The sequence below is a fragment of the Egretta garzetta genome, unplaced genomic scaffold (genome assembly GCF_000687185.1).
Source record: "Egretta garzetta isolate BGI_Z169 unplaced genomic scaffold, ASM68718v1 scaffold246, whole genome shotgun sequence".
Lineage (NCBI taxonomy): Eukaryota > Metazoa > Chordata > Aves > Pelecaniformes > Ardeidae > Egretta > Egretta garzetta.
The window spans coordinates 1,349,223-1,371,149 of NW_009259976.1; the positions used below are offsets into that span (position 1 = coordinate 1,349,223).

The 21,927-nt window shown below is 45.3% G+C and overlaps 1 protein-coding gene across 1 annotated transcript in view; it reads right to left on the reverse strand.

Moving 5' to 3' along the window:
• The window catches only part of F13A1 (coagulation factor XIII A chain), a 64,156-nt gene that overhangs the window by 36,300 nt on the left and 5,929 nt on the right, over positions 1-21,927 (reverse strand). Inside the window, exons 3-5 of the mRNA XM_035895893.1 lie at positions 20,396-20,584; positions 8,823-9,074; positions 358-476 (exon numbers count right to left, since the gene is read on the reverse strand). Of these exons, the coding sequence (XP_035751786.1) occupies positions 358-476; positions 8,823-9,074; positions 20,396-20,584 (560 nt within the window). The remainder of the gene's footprint in view (positions 1-357; positions 477-8,822; positions 9,075-20,395; positions 20,585-21,927) is intronic.

Here is a 21,927-nt window from a genome sequence, read left to right on the forward strand (position 1 = left end):
GAAAACCTCTCTATTCTTTCACCAAGTTGTTTTGATTCTGAAGCAGCAAAAACATAGCAGCAGAAATACTGCTGCACTGTGGAAACCTCAGCTAATGACTATAACTTTCAACAGGCAGCCTCTTAGTATCTGAAATATGCCCCTAAAACAAGATCTTTAAATATTAGCTATTATAATGTTGCTTTTCTGGATTAGGCATTTACCCACTTCATACAATTTTAAAATTATGCCCCACATCTTTCTGAAGGAGAGACCAATAATGCACTCCAGAGCCCACAGTCTCAGCCACAGTCTGGTGCCAGTTAAATTCACTTGCTGTCCTGCTGGGAGCAGCCAGAGAAGGTCTAAATAGCTCACCTGACCGTAACTCCAGCTTCTTAATTTTATGTCGTTGATGTTTCCATGGAAAACAATGCCAACATCATTCAGGACGTATTCTTCCCTTTCTTTCTCATCATCCAGATACACGGCATCCTCTGCATCAGTTTACCGAAAATAAATGTTAACACAGTCACTTAAGTTTTCATATAGGACAGATAAAAAATCTTGGCATATAATACAGTCATCTTTGATGAAAAGTGCCCCTCTTCCATCAAACAAAGCATTACTCGCTTCAACAGAGTACAAGAATAAGGAGGTAGTGACCTCAGTTAAGAATATGATACCTTACTCAAAAGCATGCAAGATGCAAAAATGCTGACAACTCCTACCTGTTTTTTCAGGATCTGTAAAGTATGATTAAAATGTCACATCTTATCAAGAATTTTATGATTACTGTGTACCACTAATTTAAAAGTTGGAGCACCATGACGCAATTCTGCATCCGCACAAACAGATCAAAGAACAATTTCAAACCTATTAATGTTAATGGAAAACAGCTCAAGTCAAGAGAACTAAAGAAAAATCTGTAGTGCATTAAAAAAATTGGAATACAGTTTTTATAGTGTATTAACGAAGAGTTTGATTGCTTTTTCTGTATGTAAGTTATTGACTGGAGTGTCCCTCCCCCATGTAGCTTGACTGACCAGCTAATATGAAAGAAATTCCAGTGCCTGAATGAAAACTGGGAGTAACTGGAAGAGACCTTTATCAAAACATAGACAAAGGATATATCCTAGACTGGTCGTATATAAAGAGTCAAGAGCATATGTGTGGACCCTCACCCTGCAAACATGATTCACATACATAAATAACCCATTATTAGCATTCATAAATAACCCCGAATGACATGAAACTCTTCAGGCGTTCACAGGTAAGTGTGAAGCAGGTCGTGACTCTGGGACGCTAGAATAGCTAAGGATTTCTTTCCTGTACCAATGCTTGTATTTTCAGACTACGAGATAAAGCTTAACAACTAATAGTGTGGGAATTAATTTGAGGAAATTGGTAGTGCAGTACCAGAGAGCAAATTAAAGGGAAGCAGTAACCTCTCATAGTTTGATACAGGTGAGTACAAAACTACCACCCACTACTGCCATGGTGGATTTCTTCAGCATTCCACTACAAATTACTAGAGGATCATTTCACTTTTAGAAGCCTATCGATTTGTTGTATTTTGCTGAAATGCAAGCCAGATTTGTACTTCCTTGTAACCCTCATCCTCAAAAGCTTCTTCATTTGCCCATAATACTGCAATTTGGCTGAAAATAAGCTAAAATCCGAGCCCTCTAAAAAAATCAATGGCAAAATTCACACTGGCTTCAGCTAGGTGAAGGGTTTTGCCAGTCAACACACCTGAACCTGCTGGAAGTTGTGTTTTCTTGGAGCATATATTTATACTGTATATACATTGTGTTCAGTTTTGGACCCCTCACTACAAGAAGGACACTGAGGCACTGGAGCATATCCAGAGAAGGGCAGCAAAGCTGGTGAGGGGTCTGGAGCACAAGGCTGGTGGGGAGCGGCTGAGGGAACTGGGGTTGTTCAGCCTGGAGAAGAGGAGGCTGAGGGGAGACCTTATCGACCTCTATGACTGTCTGACAGGAGGCTGTAGCGAGGTGGGAGTCAGCCTCTTCTCCCAAGTAACAAGTGATAGGACGAGGGGAAATGATCTGAACTTGCACCAGGGCAGGTTTAGGCTAGACATCAGAAAAAACTTCTTCACAGAAAGGGTTGTCAGGCTCTGGAATGGGCTGCCCAGGGAGGTGGTCAAGTCCCCAACCCTGGGGGTATTTAAAAGACAGGGAGACGAGGTGCTTAGGGACATGGTTTAGTGGTGGGATGGCAGGGTTAGGTTAATGGTTGGACTTGATGATCTTAAAGGTCTTTTCCAACCTAAATGATTCTATGATTCCATATATACAGAAGGGATTATGCATAGGTAGGTAACATAATGACCTCCGCATCGGTGTGCAAGGAATGACAGGGAAGTAGGTATTAGATGTAAGAAGGCTTCATTGCATTTGAGGAGATCAGTGCTTGCCAGGGTTGCTGTAGAGGCTCTGCAGACTACGTCTGAATCCAAGCAAGTGGAGAAGTGGCAGGTTTTATCGAGTTTTCCCTAACGCGGGCAGGTCTGAGACCTGCTCTTGCATTTGGTGGGGTGGTGGTTATTCACCCAGCTTCTAAGGGCTGGGTTGTCAAGAAGTTTCTTTATAAGGTTGTCATTACCCCTGACGCTAGTCAACCTGCACCCAGGCACAAAGCAGAAGATCATGGGTTTATTATATTCAGATGCTACCAGGTGAAAGAAAGTGTTAAAACTTGACAGCGAATCAAAAAGCTGTAGTCATTTATGCCACCAGGGACTCTCATACTTATGAAATTGTGTATTACATGACTTTTCTGAGGTCCAACACCCAGCTGTAAATAAGTTCTGCATAACATCCCACCAAAAATATTTCAGATGTTACATCTAGGCTGTTTCATTGGGCTAGATCTGCCTGATTTGCTGATCGAACAGCTCTGGATTTTATTAAAACACTTCCATACAAATGGTGCAGAGAACACCTTTAAAGAAGAACTCACACCTTCTTCTGTCCAGTTATGCATTCGGTGGAGCGTGTGCTTATGCCTTTCTGACAGCTGTTGTTTTCTTTCAGGGATTAAAAATATCAATATTGATCTGGTTGATATCAATTGAGATGCTTATGTTATTTTGAGACCGCGTGATCTTTGCTAAATCAGATGAAAATTGATTAACTTCTCTGTCAATTATTTTAAAATATTTGTGGTTTTTGATAAAGTAAAAGGGCTTCTGTGTTTCACAGAGAAGCCAGCTGCTTTGATTTTTGACAGCTTCCACTACCCTTGAGACTGTTTAGAAGAAAATACGAGGCATTTGTGACTACTTTGATGCTAAGCATGCTCTACATAGTACAACTCCTAATTATTTTGTGCAAGTGGAGGCTCACATCTGACAAACAGAAGAATTCCATGGAAATGTGCTGGGTTTGTTTGCTCTTTTCCTCTAGCAGTTCAGGGTTGTTTTTTTTTTTCTTTTAACTCGCTTCTTTTATCCTGGGAAATTACTAAGACACTAGCAATGCTACAAAGAAGCAAATTAGCCTCTATGCTTCTCTCTTTGAAGACGGATAAGGTGAAAATGCACTTCACATGAAGACAGTACTGTGGGAGAGGAATCCCACTGAACACAGCCTCCCTGTAAGAGAGATGAGGAGCGCAGAGAAGCTCTTTTCCTTTGGGAAGGTGAATGGGCACGGGAAGACACTACCCAGGATGAGGGGACCTCCTTCCCCAGCACAGCAACTGGCTGGGGTGGGAAATGCTATTTCTTCATGCAGACAGTGACCGCTGAGCCCAGCAGCACCAGCAGCTGGGTGGAGGTGGAGGCAGCAGCTTGCCCTGAGCACCCAGCCTCCCTTCAATGTGCTCCCATGGGAACTCAGGAGTGCAAGGTTGGGCTTTGCTGCAACCAGAAAGCTCTTCCTGGAAAGAGGAGAGTGCTGTGGCAAAAAAAAAAAAAAAAAAAGGAGCTACAAGAGCTAAGTACAGGTATCTACAAAACGCACTCCACCCAGGACCAAGATCAGCATGCTGCCCTACAACTGCTAGTGCTTGCCTACATTAATGCATCAGAAAGATGAAGCTCTGTGTGAATTTTACCCATGTGGAATCTATGATGCAGGAGATCAAGTTTAAGACAGAATCAAAGAATCATTAAGGTTGGAAAAGACCTCCAAGATCATCAGGTCCAACCATCAACCCAGCATGACCATGCCTACTAAGCCATGTCCTGAAATGCTATGTCTACACGCTTTTTGAACACTTCCAGGGTTGGGGACTTGACCACCTCCCTCGGCAGCCCATTCCAGAGCCTGACAACCCTTTCTGTGAAGAAATTTTTTCTAATGTCTAGCCTAAACCTGCCCTAGTGCAAGTTCAGATCATTTCCCCTCGTCCTATCACTTGTTACTTGGGAGAAGAGGCCGACTCCCACCTCGCTACAGCCTCCTGTCAGGCAGTTGTAGAGAGAGATAAGGTCTCCCCTCAGCCTCCTCTTCTCCAGGCTGAACAACCCCAGTTCCCTCAGCCGCTCCCCACCAGCCTTGTGCTCCAGATCCCTCACCAGCTTTGTTGCTCTCCTCTGGACATCTTCCAGCAAGGCAACGTCTTTCTTGCAGTGAGGGGCCCAACACTGAACACAGTATTTGGAGCGCAGCCTCACCAGTGCCCAGTACAGGGGCACGATCACTTCCCTACTCCTGCTGGCCACACTATTCCTGATACAAGCCAGAATGCCATTGGCCTTCTTGGATTGTTGTGACTGTTGTGACCAAAGTGCAGGACCCAGCACTTGGCCATCTTGAACCTCGTTCAATTGACCTTGGCCCATTGATCCAGCCTGTCCAGATCCCTCTGCAGACTTTTCCTACCCTCCAGCAGATTGACACTCCCCTGCACTGTGGTGCCATCTGCAAACTTACAAAGGGTGCACTCAATCCCCTCATCCAGGTCACTAATGAAGATATTAAACAAGACTGGCCCCAGACTGAGCCCTGGGGAACACCACCTGTGACCGGCCACCAACTGGATCTAACTCTGTTCACAACAACTCTCTGGGCTCCAGCTAGTTTTTTACCCAGCAAAGAGTACACCTGTCTAAGCCATGAGACACCGGCTTCTCTAGGAGAATGCTGTGGGAGACCGTGTCAAAGGCTTTACTAAAGTCCAGGCAGACAACACCCACAGCCTTTCCCTCATCCACTAAGGCAGGACACCTTCTCATAGAAGATCAGGTTGGTCAAGCAGGACTTGCCTTTCATGAACCCATACTGGCTGGGCCCGATCCCCTGGTTGTCCTGCAAAGACAAGATCTAGCTACAAACACCAGAAAATGTTATTGGGCCAAATCTGAATCACTGATAACACATAAGAGGAGTCCAAAATCAACCACATGTTACTAATCCTCAAACTGTATTAGGACACTTGAAACACATAAGCAGAAGAAATGTGCAATTGACTCAATGAAGTCGCAATATATTTGCACTTTGCAGAAGGCTTGGCTGAATGAAGCACACACCCTCAGCCCATGGAGTCTGCAACCTATTCACATACACTACACATCTCCACCTGTGAGGGATCCATGCAAGTCAGTGTGAAGTCTTTTCCTGATAAGCCCTGAATGTTCCTCAGCAGTAAGTTGCTGGGGCTCAACACCTCCTTGGAAAGAGCTCACAGTATTCAGATCAAGAGAGTCCTCTGCTTTCACATAGTCTGATACTGTTAAGAGTTAAGTTAAACTCCAAGAAGTTATCCTTAACTACTTGCCATTTGTATCATCTGTTTCAGAACTGAAGAGGACTCTGCATGCCCAAAAGCACATCTGTTTTTCCCAGCTATGTCAGCTGGCTGAAGAAAGGATGCTGCCTCTCCTCGAAGGCTTTACCTTGCTTATTAAGTAATGCAAATTTCACCTGAGTATCTGAAATCTCAATCCACTAGCTTGCTGAGTTCCCAGATGTTTGGGGATGATGTATATAATTTGGCAGGATCAGGCCCTGCATCTGCATCTACAAACTATTCTTGATCAGCCTTAAATGCAGCTACAGAGAATAAAACATATAAAAGCATCTGATAATTTTGGAAGCAAAGTACTCTGTAGCCTGACTGGTAAAGTATTCAAACTTGTTCTGAAACAGCAGAAAAAACCTCGCATCCCTGGTGGGGAAGATGTCAAAGCTGAACTACAGTGAGAAAAAAAAGAGTAATAAGAAAGGGCACAAATGCCTCTGTCTTAAAGAGAAGCTCATACCCGACACATTGATGTTTCTCCAAAATGATGAGCTGGAAAGCTGTGCTAGACACTGACAGAGCCCGTACTCTGCTCCCCGCTATAACAATCCCCATTCATTCCTGGCATCAGCCCTCTCTCTTTCTAATGAGGCTTTTCACTCAGACTTTTCTGCTTAGCTATTAACCCAGAAAACAAGACCAGGAGATTTTCAAACTATTGTTTTCTCTGCAGTTTAACTGCCTGAGTTTTTATACCCTTTTGTCATTCCGCTGAACAATCTTTTCCAGCCAGGGGATAAAGCGTGGAGAAACAGTCCCTGGTTTTCTAACACAAGGAAAGGGGGAAAAGGCACATATAGGAGCCAATTAGTCCAAACTACCTAGGAGTAAAAGTAGGAGTAAAAAAGAAATGAAAATAAATCCAAATCCAAGTTCAAATGAAACACGCAGAAAACAAAAACTACAATAGTGAGCAAGGGACAGAACCGCAAGTCATTGAGACACACCTGAACATGTAAGCTGGAGATGAAAATGTGGCCCTCCAGAGGTGACCCTGAGTTGCTTCCCCTGACCCTGAGGGCATGCAGCACACCTTTGCTGCCCGGACACTCTCTTCTGCTTTCCTGAAGCAGAGCTTTTCCATCGGCTTGGCCGATGTGTTGCTGTATGTCTTGCTCCCTACTCCTATGGGTTTGCTCCCACACTGTGGTTTTAATCTCACTGGCTTTTAGCCCCATTCAACTCAGGTGGGAGGGAGGGAGGACATAGGAGAGCAAAGTGCCCGTGTGCCATGGACAGATGTGGACCAGTCAGCACACAGAGCTGGTGGGGAAGGAGGTGAGAAGAAGGGATTAATTTTCCCCTTCCACTCCCTGACCAGCACCTTGAATCAGCCTGTGTGGTCCCAGTCACACCACAGTGGGCCAGCCAAACCCCCCACATCATATTTTTTTCTCCACACTACAGCTGTATGCAGCTCTAGCCGGTTGCATGCTAGTCATGAGCCAACCTGAGGTAGTTCAAAAAGCTTTGTCTTTGGAGTTTATCACTTCCAGGAGTTGCTGAGCCACTACATAGCCTCCACCTTGGCTAACAAACTGGCTGTTATGACACTCATGACTAAAGCCAAGGGATGCTCTACCTTGGGGTGGAGAATTGCACCTCCCCAGCTGGAGCTGTGACAGGCTGATGATGCCTTCACAAACCTTGAGCAGTTTTGTCTGCTCACAGTGGGCCATAACTTTGGCAGTGATTCCTCTCTTTCTGTTAAACACTCTCCCTCCTCTCTCAGAATAAACTCTTAGAATGCTGCTAAGAGGTATCTAGTTCTATGCTGCTTTCAGAAATATCTCACAGTGTCACAGGACCTTGGGCCCTGCCCTTCCCTCCTGTTCCCGCTTAACTAACTCCACTTTACTCAGCATTAATATATATCTTCCTAAATAATGCATAAGCTAATCATTGCTTATATTCCCTTGGACCAGGGGCAAGTAATGAATTCAGCACAAATCATTCGATGTACTGACAGTAGTGCAGCTGAATAATGGGCTCTATTAATAACGCTAAACTTCCTCGTCACTTGGTAGGATGGGCCTTGTTTGGTATGGGATTATTTGATGTAAATACTCTGGTAAAAACATTGAAAGATGAAGGAAGGGTGACAGGAGAATATTAAAGTTAGCTGGTGACCTAAATATATAGCAATATGTATGCCAGACTTGGAGTCTTACAGGTGTCGGAAGCTGAGACACAGTGCTACAGCCTGTCAGAAGGCTGAGCCAAACCTCTCCAGTCCTCCTTGCCCTCTTCTTAAAGCCACACTTGGAGTTCATTGGGTAAAATACAATTCTGTCAGCGTAGGTACTGATTTTACCCAGGATCCAGGGAGATTAAAAAAAAATAATTGTTCTTCAACCTGCTGGGTTACAAAAAAAGGCTCATGTGCAAAATGTTCTGTTCCTCACAGGGGAGAGGGTTGCTAGTAATTAGTCACCACTAAATGGGAAGTTCTAAGGGCAAATGTCGTGTAGCAGCAGGAAAGCACCACCAGGGAAGCTGCAGCAGGTTGGCTGCATCCAACCTGTGCAGGAGCAGCAGCTCCCATTGAATCCCTGCAGGCTTTCAGCTGCAGATGTTTTATCCCAAACGTGGCAATCAGCGATGTAACTCAACAGAGTATGGGGCACTGCCACATCCTGCCCCACACCAAATCCTGGAAAAAACTGCGCCTGTATTGACTTGTCAGTTTAAGGCACCGACAAGCAGGCAGGAGGCACATGCTGATGACTGCTGAAGTCAGAGCAGAGTCTTGGGGTATATTTACTATGAGAAATGGGGCATCATTGTGCTGCTCGAGCTGGTAAACACACAGGCTTGGCATCATGAAACGGCAGGGTGCAGCTACAGCACAGGCACAGGTCTGCAGCGTGGACCCCTGCTCACACAGGGTTTATTCTCCAGCCTGAAAGATTTGTCTCTTGGCAGAGTTACTGTATAATTTCCAGACCGCAGCTGTCTTGTCTCCAACCACCTCGGTACCAAGCTCCCTTTCCTGGACCACCCCCTCCCAAAACCAGATGAGCCCAGCAACAGAAAGTGTGAACCTTTGTCTCCCATAAGGTACTTACGCTGGCACCAGGGATTGAACAGGATGTAAGTGTCAGTTGTTGAGTTTCTGTGTGTCCGGAGGATGCCAAAGGGAGTCCAGACAGCAACATACAGGCGAAACTTCCCAATGATGCAGGTGGCAGAGGACATGATGGACAGGCGAACAGAGTTGTTCTCCTTGTGGATAATCTTGGCTCCCCACTCACCGGGTTTCAGCACATCACCTACTAGGATCGGGATGTAGGTGCCTTTGTTTTGCTGTGGGTAGCGACCTGGATAGAGAGAGGGGGGGATAACTTCATTAAGAGGTTCACCCTGTTTTAACAGTCTCTTCATTTCCTGGCAGTCCTCTATCCCTTTGTCTATTTTCAATGGAGGTGGCAAGTTTTAGTTGGCAGAAACCACCTACCACCCTCAGAGCTTCACAGAGTTCCCGGCCACTTGGCAGTACAGCCAGACGAATACGTGTGACACCTCCCAGTGGGCAGCCTGTGCAGACTCCTCCACCCATCTCACTCCAGCAAGCCTCAGCCTCGCTGGCTCAGGCACTGCCAGGAGCATAGCCCTGGCAGCATGAGCAGGGGCTGTCCCAGGCTTTCCTTGCTCACCACTCTTTATCCTAGTGTAGCAAGCAGCACTCCAGCTTAATCCTTGCCTTGGTGTCAGCTATGCTGTTGGTAAGTTTAGGTAAGAGTCCCTTCCCCAGTTCAGATGAACCCACCACCCTCGTCACTAGCATACAAGTGCCCACTGGGCCGCAGACATTGGCTTTGGGGCTCTTTAGCGGAGCAGAACCTCATTCTCACTGCACTACTGTGCTGATAAGCAGAGACCAAGCACTCTCTCATGCAGTTCCAAACAGATGGAAGAAATACAGGTCAGTCCACCAGCAGACACCCAGTGCTCAGTTCCTCCTGAACATCCACTCCTCATGGACAGAGTGGGAACCAACTCTGGACACCCAGAGTATAAATGAGCAAATCTGGGCTGGACAGCCAAACTTTCTCTGCAAGCAATGGGTCCCAAAGTATGACACACCTCCAAAGTACTGCACGTAATAGTCTACCTCATAGTAAGACAAATCACAGCCCAGAGAAGCCTGTTTTACCCTGCCAACTACCAAAAGCATCTAAACGGATAGGCTACATGTAAATATATACACTGCTAGGATTCAAAGTTGTGTGAGGATCCACCCTTCGAGTCTGAGGTAGAGCCAAACTGTATCTGGAAGCCAACCAGCAGTGTAGACAGAAAAGACACTTGTGAGAAGACTCAGTTCCTTATCTCATTCTCAAATCTATTCTTCCTCTTATATTTTAGGCTGAAATTCAGACTCTCTAATTCCAAAATAGGGTAATGAAAAGCAATGATGGCAGACAGAGAGACAGACTTCTATATTTTCCATTCCTACTGTTTAAGAACTTCAAAATTAAACTCACAAGGGCGTTGATTTTCCTGCTTGCTTATTTTTATACAGCTGATGTAGAGATAATCCCAGATCTGAACACTGCTCCATTCTGGGAAAGAACAACTACAACTTTGAATCTGAAGCTTGAGAGCTGCCACAACATCCATGTTTCTAAGAAATCTGGGGCTACTGTGCTTCATCCAAGAGATTATTTGGTACACATGACTTTCCATTTTGCAGATGTTCAGTGCACATAAATAGCTCACTTTGCCCCGTTGGCTGGGGATGCTGTAACCCATGAAACCCATTCAGATCAGCAAGGGACACAACAGAAGGGAAAGACCCACAGAAGAAAAAAGGACTAGAATAAGAGAGCAAAATCAATAGAAAGCACTAGAAGATAAAGCACTGGATACTTCAAATATAAGCCATCAAAGGAAAGCTGGTCTAAGGAGAAGAGCCTATAGAGGTAACAGAGATGAGAGTCTTGTGCCTGTTAACAATTGTGACCTGAGAGCTGAACACGTTCTTATTCTTTGTAGTGCAACTGGATATGACCTAGCTTGCCTCTACAGTTGGTATTTTGCTTCTAATTTTGACGTATTTTTTTTTAAAAAAAGCAGTCTGTGCAAACAAAGCAGCAGAGCAGACCAAGTAATTGAACTGACATCCTTGAAAACCCTTAACAAGTGCTGCTTTTTAAAATACTTCCCTTACCTCCTTCAGGAAGGTGGGAGTGGGGAGAGATTACTATTTCAACGTGGTTAGGAACTGACACTGTCATCCTCACTGGAAGCTACACATCAGTGTAGGAGCCCACTGGGGACAGAAGGAGCTGTGCTGTGGCGGGGGCTTTGTACCACCTTGTCCACGTGCACACGGGGAGGCTGCAGAATCACTCCCCAGTAAATCTGCCTATAGGGAGCAGGCAGCATTTCAAAGGGGCCACGGGACCTTTGGAAGACATCCTTATGGAAACCGCCTCACTGGCACCTCATAGCAGTTTTGAAAATGCCAAGCCTCCGATACTCTCAATTTTCCGGAAGCTAAACACACACATCTCCCTTTGCCCTTCCAAATAAAGATCCCTCTGGCCTGCAAAGCCACAAGACACCCTAATCTACCTGTTGCTTGGCAAGGGAGCACCTGTAGCTGCTGCTGAGGAGTATGCCAGATCCTTTCAGCCCAGAGCCCATGCATGCCCCATGCAGCTGCTCCCACACAGTAGGAGGGAGAGGTCACTGCGCTATCTTGCCCACCTGCGAGGAGAAGACGCTCTGGGATATTGCCTGCATCCCTGCGGACATAGCAGGGATGCCAGGGAAGGGATATGCTAGAAGTCAGGGTAGTTTGCAGACATTATAAACAGTAAATACAAGAGAACATCATTTGCTTCTGACAGATGAGCAGAGCTTGGTGCACACTAATGGTTGCATAAATCCTGAACCCATGAGTAAGCTTGGGAAGATGGGCAGAGCCCTCAAGAGCACAGTGAGCAATTTGCAATGTTTTCTTTGAAGAGAGGACAGGTTCCCTAATCTTCTGAAACAAAAACCTAAATGCAAGGGAATTGTTCCTTCTGACAGGAGCTTGTGGAGCTAAATTGTAATCACACATCTAGACACCTGACAGCACCAGCCACACTAGTCTCATACACACAGAGCTGTTGTCTCGATACTAGAGCCCTATAAAGCTGAGTAACTTTGGCATTGCGTGCTAAGGTTGCTGGCAAAAGAGTCTTTACGTAGGTTCAATACTACGTTTATCAACATCGTAGGGAAGTCCTCTCTGGGTGGCTCAGCCATTTGACTTTTATCTACATCTTGAGCACACATTTCTGGCTGCAGTGGAAAAGTAGGGCCAACTTTGGCTCATAGTTGTGGTATCTGTAATGTCAGCCCTTTCTCAGAAGGGATAATGTGCAATGGTGATTTCATTCTCTGGATTAGAGTCTGTAAGGAAGAAGATTCAATGTTATCCAAAGACTCATTACCAAAAGCCTCTGAACGCCTGGCAGAGCACTCTCTGCAGGATCTCTGGTGCTAACCTAACCCATGGAGAGGCAGGGGGGTGTTTGGGTACATGTCAGGACCAGGAACCATGTAGAGAAGATAAACTCTTTTTATGCTGACAGGAGGGTGCTTCTGCCAGCAGCATCAGCTGGCTCAGGATCCCTCTCACTCTGATTTTCTCCAGGAGTTGGCAGCCTGAACTGGCTCTGCAGCCAGTTCTTTGTGGTTGCCTCACTCCCCAATGCTCACATGTGCTTTGGGTGTAGGAGGCCCTGGCCCTCACATGAGGACATTTCACAGCCAATTGCTCCATGAAAGACAAAGTTGTTGCGTGACAGACATCACACTATTGGGATGTCCCTGCCTGCTCGCTCTGACAGCACATGGAAATGGGAAAATCCAGCCTGAAAATCTGGAAAGCCTGAAGGTTGCTGCATTGTTACCACCAGGCACAGAGTAAATTTTTTATAGGCTCCTTTTGCAGCTCAGAAGATATCGAGCACTGCACGGGGGCTGCTGACTGTCTTGCCTTTGAGGCAGGAGAGGACAGGAGAGAATTCAGTGTCCCTCTTTCATGGGCCACCCACTCTCTGCATTTTAGTGCTAGGTACTGAGCCACGATGCTGCCAGATGACATTAGTTTTACAGAAACCTCCCTTTTACAGCAGGTTTAATGGCCTAAACATATCTATTTCCCCTGCTTCACTTTACACAGGCCTGCAACCCTTTGGTACTTCTTTCTCATCCCACCTTGGGTTCTGTAGCTATCCAAGCTGGGCTCCTAGAGCTCCTGCTCACCTCAGTTGCAGCTCAGCTCTGCACCTGCTGGGCTTGCTAGGAACCCAAGAAAAGAGGAACAAAATGGCTGCTGTTGCTATTAAGGGAGCTCAGGTCCCCCTCAGCGCTGCATCGCAAGGGTTTGAACGTAAGTGAACATGAGTGAAGGTCTTCATGGCGAAACACATCACGACCAAAGCATGTGTGGATGTGGGCACGCACGGGATGCCCCCCACTACACACACACACATTTTGCAAGGGCAAAAAGCAGAGTGCAGGGTTTGGCAAAGCTTGCCAAAATCTTATGTATGCAGCAGCAACAGAATGAGCTGTCTAAACGAGAGAACTGTGGCCACACACACGTGCACTCAAAGTGAGTTATTTTTAACATATGCCTCAGCTCCTTAGCATGGCAGCTCTGGGCCTGTCGGGCAGGGAGGCAAGCTGTGTTCAATTCTGGCTAAAAGCGCTGCATCAGAGAGGGATTTACAGCAACACAGGGAGAGCGAGAAATAGGTACAGCAAGTTCAGTCGGCAAAACAGGAGCGCTCCTCCTCCGGCTATCCAAGTCTGCTGCTGTTCCTTCCAGGTGACTAACAGGGACCACACTCCTCCTCCTCTCCTGCCCAGTCCCTGAAAGCCCCTATCTTCACCTCATTTAGTTTTTCCCTCCCTCGATCCCCAGTGGATATACACATTGCTGTATGTGTGCATGCATTAAACAGCTCCTAAACGCCACCGCTGGTTTAGCACAGCCAGCAGAGGGACCGACGGGTGCTCTCAGATAGGCCCTACACAAGCGGGCAGATGTTTTACTTTCAGCAGGGAGAAGGGAAAATCTGGTAGCACAGAGATGAGAGATATAGTGAGCTTCAGAGGACATGTCCCCCCTGATGGAAGTAGGATACCTCAGAAGAGAGGAAGGTGGACAAAGCTATTTCTCAACAGTCTTTTTAGGAACCCTCCTTAGAAGACTGCTTTTTAAAGGAGTCAAGGAATCTGTCTCCCTTTGGGACAGGCAGAACACACAGTAAGGTTAACAATTTTCCTGTTGGGTTAAATTTTTTATACTAAGGCACACTCTTTCATGCAAAGGGTAAAGAATCTATTTCAATGCCAGCCCTAGAAGTATGATAATTGTGACAGGTGAATAAATAAATTTGAGCTGGAAGCCACAAGTACAGTAGCTGTAGTAGCAGAGTTAAGCCTTATTGCAGCAAGCAGCCTGGGGATGGGTGTTAGCGTGCTGGGACCATGCCTTATTAATCACAATGAATAACTACGAGAAATATCAGAAAAGGAAAAAGGGAAAGAAAAAGGGACAGAAAAATGGACAGAAGAAAAGAAAGATGGAGAGAAAGGGAGGAAAGGAGGAGAGAAAAGACAGGGAAGAAAAGAAAAAGTAAAATAAAGAAAAAAGAAAGAAGAGAGATGCTCTAATAAAATGCCAAACAATCAGAACAAGCAAGAATGAGAAACAAATTTTTGTAAAAAACAGCAGTGCCTTTAAGCCACTGCTTTAATATCCCATCTGGGTTCCTCCCACCCTCAAACCCCATTGCCTTCAGAAGTGTTGCTTGCAAATTTGGAAAGGTAGGAAAATCAAATATCTTGAAATAATTTTTGCTTATGGCTCCAGTTAGGAATCCTTAACTTCTGACCACACTGTCCCAGGAGTGAATGTTTCTAGTACTTTACAGTTGTAAAAAACACTTCGGAGTCACGCACCTTAACTATTAAATCCATTAAAAAATACAGCTACATTTTATGTGCCACTTGATGCTGCTGCGGCAGTGCAAAAGGAGTGTATAATAACGATAAAGATTCCTTTGCATGAAATACTGCATTCATGGAGCACCTCAAGGGACTACCTCCTCGCTGTTCCTTCAGGGAGGGCTTGGCTGGGAATTCCAACAGGGAGGAAAAAAAAAAAACCCCAATGCCTTCATTCAGAAAGTGAATTTTCTTGTTCTTTGCTAAGAGCTGGCAAGCAGGTCTCTTCTCTGGAGTCAATTTCTAGGAGATGTGTTCCACTGCTAGTACGTTATTCTTTCTCCCCCAAAATGGGACTCCGTGTTCAGACCATGAGGTGTTTCTGTATCTTTGTTCAATTTTTGTAGTTCTTTGTTAAACAGGGATATAGCGATTTAATTAAGTCTCAGCACTGGGTTACGTACCACCACCAACAGAGTTTGACCCCAGTACCAGAGCTAGTTGGTGTTGCATAATGCCAAGAAGGTTCCTAAATAAAATCAAGATCCAACTTTTTCCAATCAGCAACTTTTTCCAAGAGGCAGAACTCAGCTTGACATGCCATCCAAGGTGCCCGGTGACACCTCTTTGTCCCGGCCACTCCATTAGCTACCACCTTGCCCTGCCCCAGAGCTGCTGAGGAGGCCAGGTGACAGCAGGGGTAGCAATATTTACCACTACAAAAGATTTACTGCCTGATAAAAGGAACAAAACCTCAACCCTCGTGGAATAACCCATGTCCCAACACTGCTGTTAAGTTAGGGAAGAGTATGGACACTGTAGGACAGTATGAAGACCTCCATTGATTCCTGCGGTGGTCCTGTATCAGACCCCTGGTTATTTAATTGTACTCAGATATCTCTCTGACTATAGGTGGGAACTTGGTGTCACCTAAATAAGCCCTATGGGATCAGCTCTAACATGTTTTTGTTCTTAGCTGCTTTCATGTGTTTATAACTACTCCGCTGGAGCAGGCCTGAGAAGACTGTAGAAAAAGGAGCAGCAAGTCTCTGCTGTCATCTCAGGCCAAAATCCAATAATTTACAGCAGCCTGAGGAGCGTATACGGATGTCTACGCACACACACGTGTGGAAAGGTGATAGTAGCCTGGAGGACTGGGATTTATGATCATTCCAGAAGTATGCCAATGAATAAAACGTTCATAATAATATTTAGGGCTAGATCAATATATATGGATTTATGAAGCCATTTAAGAAAAACACAAATATACAACAATTTATGAGGGTGTGGGGAAATATACCATTAGAGTAAGGATGCACCATACAAACTCGTCAACCACTCTAGGATTTACAGCCATGTACAGGAAACTACTACTAAAAGCAAGATTGAAGGCTGTATAAGCCCATCTAATCATACATCTGTTTTTCAGAGAAATCACTTCCAGCACAGCAGTGACTGTGGAAACTTTGCAGCACTCATGCCAAACTGGCTGTCCCCCAGGTGCAGGAGCCATGCTTGGACAGGCTGAGCCCCACACCGTGGAAGGCCAAGAGCAGCCCAAAGCATCCCCATCACCACGAAGGTGGTAGTCAGGGGAGATCAAGATGGGTGAAGGAGTCATTGGCTCTTCTGGGCTCCCAAGAGCTCCAAGCAAAGGGAAATTGTTCCCGCTGCGGGGAACTGGATGTAAGCACAGCATCTATGCTTCCCTGGTGGCTGTTTCATTTCAACCCCAGACAAATAAAATGAGTATTTCCCAAGGGGTGATGCTCACCTTTCCTCTCATTAAAGCCAGGAAGTGGGCTGCAAGGGAAGGAAATACGTGGTGATGGAGCAGCTCCCAAACCACAAGTACTGAGGCAGGGCTGCAGTTCAGCATGAGAACTGGAATAACATCCTACTACTCTTTATAAGTGGATATATTTCCATGTGGATTTTTTTGGCACATGCATTGTTTTCCATACTTTGGCAGACAAGTATGGTCCTAATTTAATGAAACATTATGTGCCAAACCGTATTATAATAATTCACGTTAGCACTTCAGCCATTTTCACCAATGATGACTCTACGGAAAACAATCTGTTAAAGCAAAAAGGATTTTAGTCATAAGGAACCATGTCAGAAGAATATAAGTGAAAGTGACTTGCAAGAGATCGGGGTGAATTATTTATATATTTACATACCTATATTTTTTTATACGATTTAGCTCATGAATTCTAGAATCTGTGTGAATGGTCTTTAGATGGACTGTGGATTAAAAAAAATTGTTACTCAAGATTGTTCTGCAAGTGTTTCAGACCTAGTTTCACATGACGCAGGAAGCATTTGTCCCAGGTACCCTTGATTCATTATCAATCAGAAGGATCAAGCAGTCTCTACTTGCTTTACTTGCTTCATTAATCATCTTTTTAATGATGCAAAAGAAGCAAAAATAGGAGCAAAAGAGAGAAGTAAAACTAAATTTTAGAGAACAAAGGAAATAGAATAGTTCTGCACACACACAGGATCAAGTAATTACCATTGTCACATTTTTCAGGGGTGAAATTAGTCTTTAATGGATAAAAATTCTGTGACAGATTAAAGTCAATGCTGGGAAATTTCTAGTGCCGGGAACTAATAATTTCTGAATAGCTTTATACAATGCTGTTGTATAAACAGCCCTCACTGTAGGTACAGCCCTGCAAAAAGAGACATTTTCCCAGCTCCAGCTGAATTCCCTGGGAGCCAAGGCCAGTCATCCCTACTAGAAGTATCTTTGTACCTTATGAGAATAGCATCTTGAAACACCCAAAAGATTCTGCAGCTCGTGGACAGCCCGGTCCACGTTGCTTGGGGTAACCTTCCCACCCTTGGAGATACTCAAAACCTGTCCCCAGGGCAAAGTCCCGAGCAACCTGAGCAAGCTGGACCTGCTTTGAGCAAGGGCTTGATCGTGAGACCTCTGGATGTCCCTCCAACCTAAGTTATTCTACAGTTCTGCTGCACTGTTTGAAATCCACTGCTCAGACACACAGGGAACTCCTTGGTAATGTAATTTTACAACAACCTGCTGAAATTTCTTTGTGTCCATCGCTTTAATCTCTCAAACTCAGCACTTTCCTAGGAGGTATATCCCTCGTTTCAGTGGGAAAAACTTCTCTGAGCATAAGCCTCCTCTGGAGTACGGCTGTTGCCTGAGCCAGTCCCTAGGTGTAGCTCCTGCCTGGCAGTACCAAAGGGTAGGATTGGCCTCTCCTGCCTTTGGTGATCTTGAAGTCAGAGCCTGGTCTACGGGGGTGGGGTGGGGTGGTGGTCAACTGAGGAAGACAAAAAATCCAGAAAAGACTTCATCCCATTTTAAGACAGCAGGGCTAAACTGCCACCTGGAGGTGCCTGCCTCCCTCCTCTCCTCACAGAGGCAGCCCAGGCAACAGCTTTTGGACTGGGCTCTGGTTTTCAGGCAGCTGGCATTACGAGGTGAACGCCTGTTCCATTGCATAGAAAAAACCTGGGTGTAAATGGCCACGTCTCCATGTGACAAAAGGTTTGAGAGTGCAGCATTGAAATCTTGAGAATTCAGTGCCCTTTCCTAAGTACAGGGAATCTCCTCTTTCTCCCCTTTGGGGCAATAAACATTGGACTTGCCACTAAAAGAAGTAGCACGAGTCAAGCAGATCATCTCTGGATAATTTCCTTCTCCTTTGTGGACTGTTTTTGTTTTCCTTTCTGTTGCTAGCCTCTGAGAACAAATGTCCTGTGTTTTCACCACACGTGTGTAAAGAGAAACGTTTGTGGAGCACTGAGTATTAACCAGTTCCTAGAAAAGGAGCTGGAACATCTCTTCTCCCAGCTGAATCTCTGTGAGCTAAATTCCTTGTAGCAAGAGGGCAGTGGTGCTCACAGAAGCTGACACTTAAAAAGCAGGGGAGGGCAGTAGCATTGTATGCTATCCTGTATATGCAGCACTTCCCTTCAGCTGACTGCCAGCCACCGCACATGGGACATCAGCATTACCGTTCCCATTTCACAGAAAGGGCAGTAACAGGGAGTTCCCCGGGGAGGGGAAGTCAACCACAGACTCAGGACTGACTCCAAAGTCATCATTCAGAGCTGAGTTTCTTGCAGTCTCTCTTGGCTCAGGCTGCATTAAACCCCACTCCTACCACGGCTGAGGGTGAAGGGATTTTTGTCCATGCTTAGAGATTCAAGGTACAAACCATGGACAGATGTGTTAGAAAAGAGCAACAGGAAAAAAAAGTGAATGCATTCTCTTAAGTGGACTGTGCAATGTCAAAAAAAGTGTTAAATTTCTTCTTCCAATATAGAATATCTGATTAAAACAAATGCAAACTGCACACAATGCAGTAAAAAACAAATGTTCCATTTTCCACTTTTTCTTGCTACAGCTGTTTGTTTTAAACATATAAAGATTAAGGGAACAGTCTTGAATTTAATTAAATCCCAAAAGAACTAATGATATTTATGCATATTAAATTTTTAAAGGCACTTGTAGCAGTTCAGCCAATCATTCATTGGACTGTCATAACATGCCTCCCAACCCTAATTTAAATTAGAAAGAAGAGACCCATGAAAAAAATGTGCAGACAGTACTGCACATATGTTTAAGAGATAAATGCCCATCTAGCTTTAAAAGGCAACAAATCTAATAAATGGCCACATCATCATAATTCAACGGTGGAAAAAAATCAATGTTACAAATTTCAGAACTGCATCTCTCAGGAAAGTAAATTAAAACATCAATTCAAACCTACTTTAAAGAGTTTATAAGGGGAACATTGACGTCTTAACACAGAAACTCTCAGATCACTCTAGATGAAGCTGAGGCTTTCCCAGAGCTGTGATGTAGGGAGCAGCGTTTGGTGGGGCCATCTTTGGAGCACAGCAGGAAGCCCCGCTCTGTTCGTTTGCTTTTCCCCTTCTCTAGCGAGGTCATGCCTTTCTCTAGGCCTGTATCTTCAAGAAGCCAACAGGTATGTTAGGACCTGGGGCTCTGATGAAGATGTCTCAGTGAGAGGAAAAATGCTTTCTTGCTCTTTTTGCAGTAAATCAAGAAAGCCTCTGATGTGGCCCTGAGTAAGTCTCTGCTCCAAAGCTACAATCTCCGAACCTTCGACATTATTACCTTGGCTTTAAATGCAGCCTGCAAATCATAGAAAAGACCTCCAAGATCATCAGGTCCAACCGTCAACCCAACACCACCGTGCCTACTAAACCATGTCCAGGCCTCCTATTCTTCCACCCTGTGTAATTTTTCTCCCCTGTGTACTCAACTTTTTGTTATCCCAGTTCATTCATAGTCATCTCTCCTGCCTTAAACAACAGACTCCTCCTCCCTGCATCTCCTAAGCACTAATAAAAGGTGTTTCCCATCCACCTACCTTTCAGCCTTGCCATACAGCATTAACCAGAGATAGCTCTGAAAGCTCAATAAAGTACAGCTTCTCGCTAAACAGAAAGCCCCAAACACGGCTCCTTCTCTCACAAGCAATTCTGCTGACTTTCTCGAGTAAGGATCCCAACCCTGTTTAGAAAAGCACTTCCTTGCCTATGGTTAAGCCTGTTTTTATGGTTTATCAATCATAACAGGAAAAGACCCAGCCTTTAAATACTGCTGTGTTCCTGTTTACGAAAGACTCTTCAACCTTACTTTGCTGATATGACACAGTCTTTGCCAGGCACTTACCTATCAAATACTCCAGCCAGAATTGGTCTGTCTCTGGCTTGTAGGGTCGGTTGAAGTCAATCTGGATTTGGAAAGCCTGTCCCCGACGCACGATCAGCTTGGGGCTGTCGTACTTGTCAGTGTGGTGCTGCTGCTTGTTAATCTCGTGGGGGTCCTTGAACATATAAACGTTCACAACATGCAGGTAATCTGCAGAGACACGTAAATGAACAGAAAGGGAAGGGGTCAGTACCCTGGAATGTCAATATGGACATCAACATCATTAGAGGCCCCATTGTCCCCTTCCCCAGCATTGCCTCATCGAGGAACACTGTGCGACAGATCTGGAATGTCACTATTGACATCAACATCATTAGAGGCCCCATCGTCCCCTTCCCCAGCATTGCCTCATCGAGGACGCTGTGCAACAGAGCATGCTGGATCTGTTTGGGGCTTACATTCTCCTGGCTGAGCAGGGACTTGGGGACTGACGCTTCCCTGTCCACCTGCCATTTTCACAGAGGCTGCAAGGCTTCTAGTGAATGGCAAAAGAAATTTCAGGAAGGGCAGGTTGCTACGGGTAGGAAGCTGATTGTCCCCAAGAAGTGTTGGCCTCCATCTTCCCTTTGGCACTAGCATTCTGCAAGCCTGGGCCTTGCTGTCATAAGTTTGCCAGCGCAGTCAGTGGGCCTTTGACAGCTGTGGCTTCACGTCTTCCTTCTTGCAGCCCTCCTTTCGCAAAATGCAAATTCACGGGGGTTTTGTGACGCTTAAATACATTAATGTTTGCAAAGTGCTACTACTATCGAGAGCTGAAGAGCTTGAGAGGCAGTTAATGATCTTGCATTCAGCTGAGAGCTTGGATTGTCTGTATTAAATAAGGCTTTGGTGTACCGTGTGTGTCTAGACTCAGCTTCTCAGTACACCTCCACTGCTATTAGTGTCTTCTTATGAAAACTAAATATAACGTTACAGTATATAATTACAGCATAGAGTTATAGGCAAGCAGCAGTAGGTATCTATAACATGCACGGGCAAAGCTTCACTTGCTTCGAATTAGGGCTGTCTAAAGGGTTATAGCCTACCACTGCTAGAATTGAGGCTGCTCAGCTAATGACAAGCGTGGGGTGGCACTGGGATAGCCAAAGGCACTTACAGTCACCACAAGCTACACGACTGAACCGTACCTGGAATCTTCACAATGGGAGTCTTCTCGCACGACGAGCAACCCCGTGAAAACGAACTGGACGTCATTCTTTTGCCTACATGCTTGGGCAGATAATCGCAAAACCTCTGCCAGGTTTTGCTCACCAACCATTACTGCTCACCACCAGGAGAGAGACAGAAGAGTAAAGTTTGATTTGCAACTCTCAGCTTGTCTTCCCAGGTGCTGATGGTTAGAAACTGGCTAATTTCTGCATTTTATACTGACAATGACAGAGCCAAACTCATGCCTGGCAAAAAGAGGTGCACATTTACAGCAGCTGGTAGAGCTGCGTGTACTCGTGATGGTGGCTAATTTGGCCTGCTACTGAGTACACCGTGAGCAGGAA